The sequence below is a fragment of the Ceratotherium simum genome, chromosome 7 (assembly GCF_057802395.1).
Source record: "Ceratotherium simum simum isolate JZ-2026a chromosome 7, ASM5780239v1, whole genome shotgun sequence".
Classification (NCBI taxonomy): Eukaryota; Metazoa; Chordata; class Mammalia; order Perissodactyla; family Rhinocerotidae; genus Ceratotherium; species Ceratotherium simum.
In genome coordinates, this window is record NC_141906.1 from 77,077,068 (window position 1) to 77,079,087 (window position 2,020).

At 49.2% G+C, this 2,020-nt stretch overlaps 1 protein-coding gene across 1 annotated transcript; it reads left to right on the forward strand.

The window, feature by feature from the left end:
• The first annotated feature begins 368 nt into the window (after nt 1-368).
• LOC147916722 (prostate and testis expressed protein 2-like) lies at nt 369-1,788 on the forward strand. The gene is made up of 3 exons (XM_087434092.1): nt 369-435; nt 1,293-1,421; nt 1,631-1,788. Exons 1-3 carry the CDS (start codon nt 369-371, stop codon nt 1,786-1,788), a joined length of 354 nt encoding a protein of 117 aa, XP_087290218.1.
• Nucleotides 1,789-2,020: the final 232 nt, after the last annotated feature.

Below are 2,020 nucleotides of genomic sequence, written 5' to 3' on the forward strand. Positions count from 1 at the left end.
CAGGATGTCCAGAGAGTAAAGTGTCAGGGACTGTTGAGGGGACCAGCAGATCTGGTCAAGCAGCATGTCTCTCATTCATCAGGAGACAGCTTCAAAGGAAGAGGAGGAGGCATCTGGGACATCCTTTGTTCTCGGCAGTGTCCAAAGGGGCTGGTTCTGTGGGAACATTTCCTGGGCCTGGGTGGTGGTGAAACACCCACGGGCAGGTGTGTAAAAGGAAGCTTCTGCCCACAGCCCAGGAGCAAATTAGTCCAGATTCTCCAGCCTTCTCTCATCTGCACACTGGAACAGTCTGTCTTAGCCCTCCCTAGGTGCTCTGCTCCCCTGGTCCAGGCACCGTCTGCATCTTCCTGCCATCCCAGACTGAGATGGACAAGTTCCTGCTCTTGCTCCTGCTGCAGGGAGTCTTCCCTTCCGTGTTCTTCCAAGGAGTGGGTGAGGCCCTGGGCTAGCTTGGGCACCGGGTGAGGACATGGAGGTGGGGTGGGAGCAGTCCCAAGATGATGATCTGACAGCTTGGGAGGGGATGGGAAGAGGGGACGAGGTCAAGGATAAGGTTCTGGGATGATCTGACCAGCAAGGGTTTGAGGTCTCTTTGCTGTCCCCACCCCGACTACTACCAGGGAAAGAGTTCAGTTCCCTGCCCAAGGTCTCAGAGTCGGGTCAGTCACTCCCTTGGGGCAGATTGGGGCTGGAGGCTCTTCTCAAATTTAGGGCTTTGGAGTTCTCTGAGATGGCCCTAAGAGGCAGAGCCAATGGTTGCTCAAGACTTTCTATAAAGAAGCAACCTAGGGCCAGTGATGTAGCAGGAACAGATCACTGAAAGAGCTTGTCTTGAACCAATATTTCAATAATAAGTGCACTGTTGTCACTTAGATAGGTTTAGACATCAGTTGACTTTTGGGAGGAGGTGTGGTAGGAAATTTCATGAGACCACATCCCCACCTTGGAGCCAGCACAATCCTTATGTCTCATCATATTCTAACAGATTTCTAGCCTCAGTTGGCTGTATGTAGATGCCCTCACTGTGTTCTGCATAATGACACCATAGCTAAGGGGACACATTTTACTTTATTTTTAATGGAATCAAGATCACTATATCAAGGGCCCAGATCTTTAAAGAGTCAATGGACATAATCTGATGGGAACACTTCTAGGCTTTAAGAGTATATTGTAGGAGGTATTTGGGGTCATGCTTTTCCCTTGAACTCCTTGGCCCTATCAGTATCCTAGCCCACTTTAGTCTCAGTCCATTCAACCCTGAGATCAGCCTTCTTGTCTGTTTTCCACAGCTCCAGCAACATTATGTATGGTCTGCAGCAATTTTAAGAAAGGTCATTGTTTGAGGGGCAAGGGCAATTGCACCATGGAGCAAGGCCCTGGATGCAGAACCAGAGATTTCTTCCTTCTCACTGAGAAAGGTAGTGCTGTTGAGCCAGGCTCTTCTGGTTTGAGCTGGTGCCTGACTCCTGACACTGTATAGGGGCTCTCTAGTCAGAGGGAGCCCTTTCTGGGAGGCGGATGTGTCCCTAGTCTGGAGACCAGGCTTGGTGTGGTTGGGGAAGCTCCTCTTACTTTGAGTTCCAAGTATTGTTCTCTGGCACTGAGTATGGAATACCTTCTCTTCCAGGTGGATGGTACCACAACCACACTGAATTGGACTGCTCAGATAACTGTTTATCTTCAAATTTCTATTTTGGGGATCTGAAGATTTCAAGTTCTTGCTGTAAAGGTCAAGATTTCTGTAATAGATATCAAGGAAAAGGACGGGAATGGAAGGCTCACTAATGCTAATTCTTTTGTCAATGATGGCGTCCACTTACCCTTCTGCTGTCCCTGGCATCTCTGGCCCTATCTCCCTCCACATGAAAAGAATGCAGGATCCTCCTATCTCCTCCAAGTTTCCCTCTTCACTTCCTTCTCCCCGACACCAAGCACTCTTGGTTCACTGTTGTTTCATTTCTCTGCTTCATTCACATCTGCAAATCACCATCAGCCCTCCTCGCCTTGCATTTCCTCA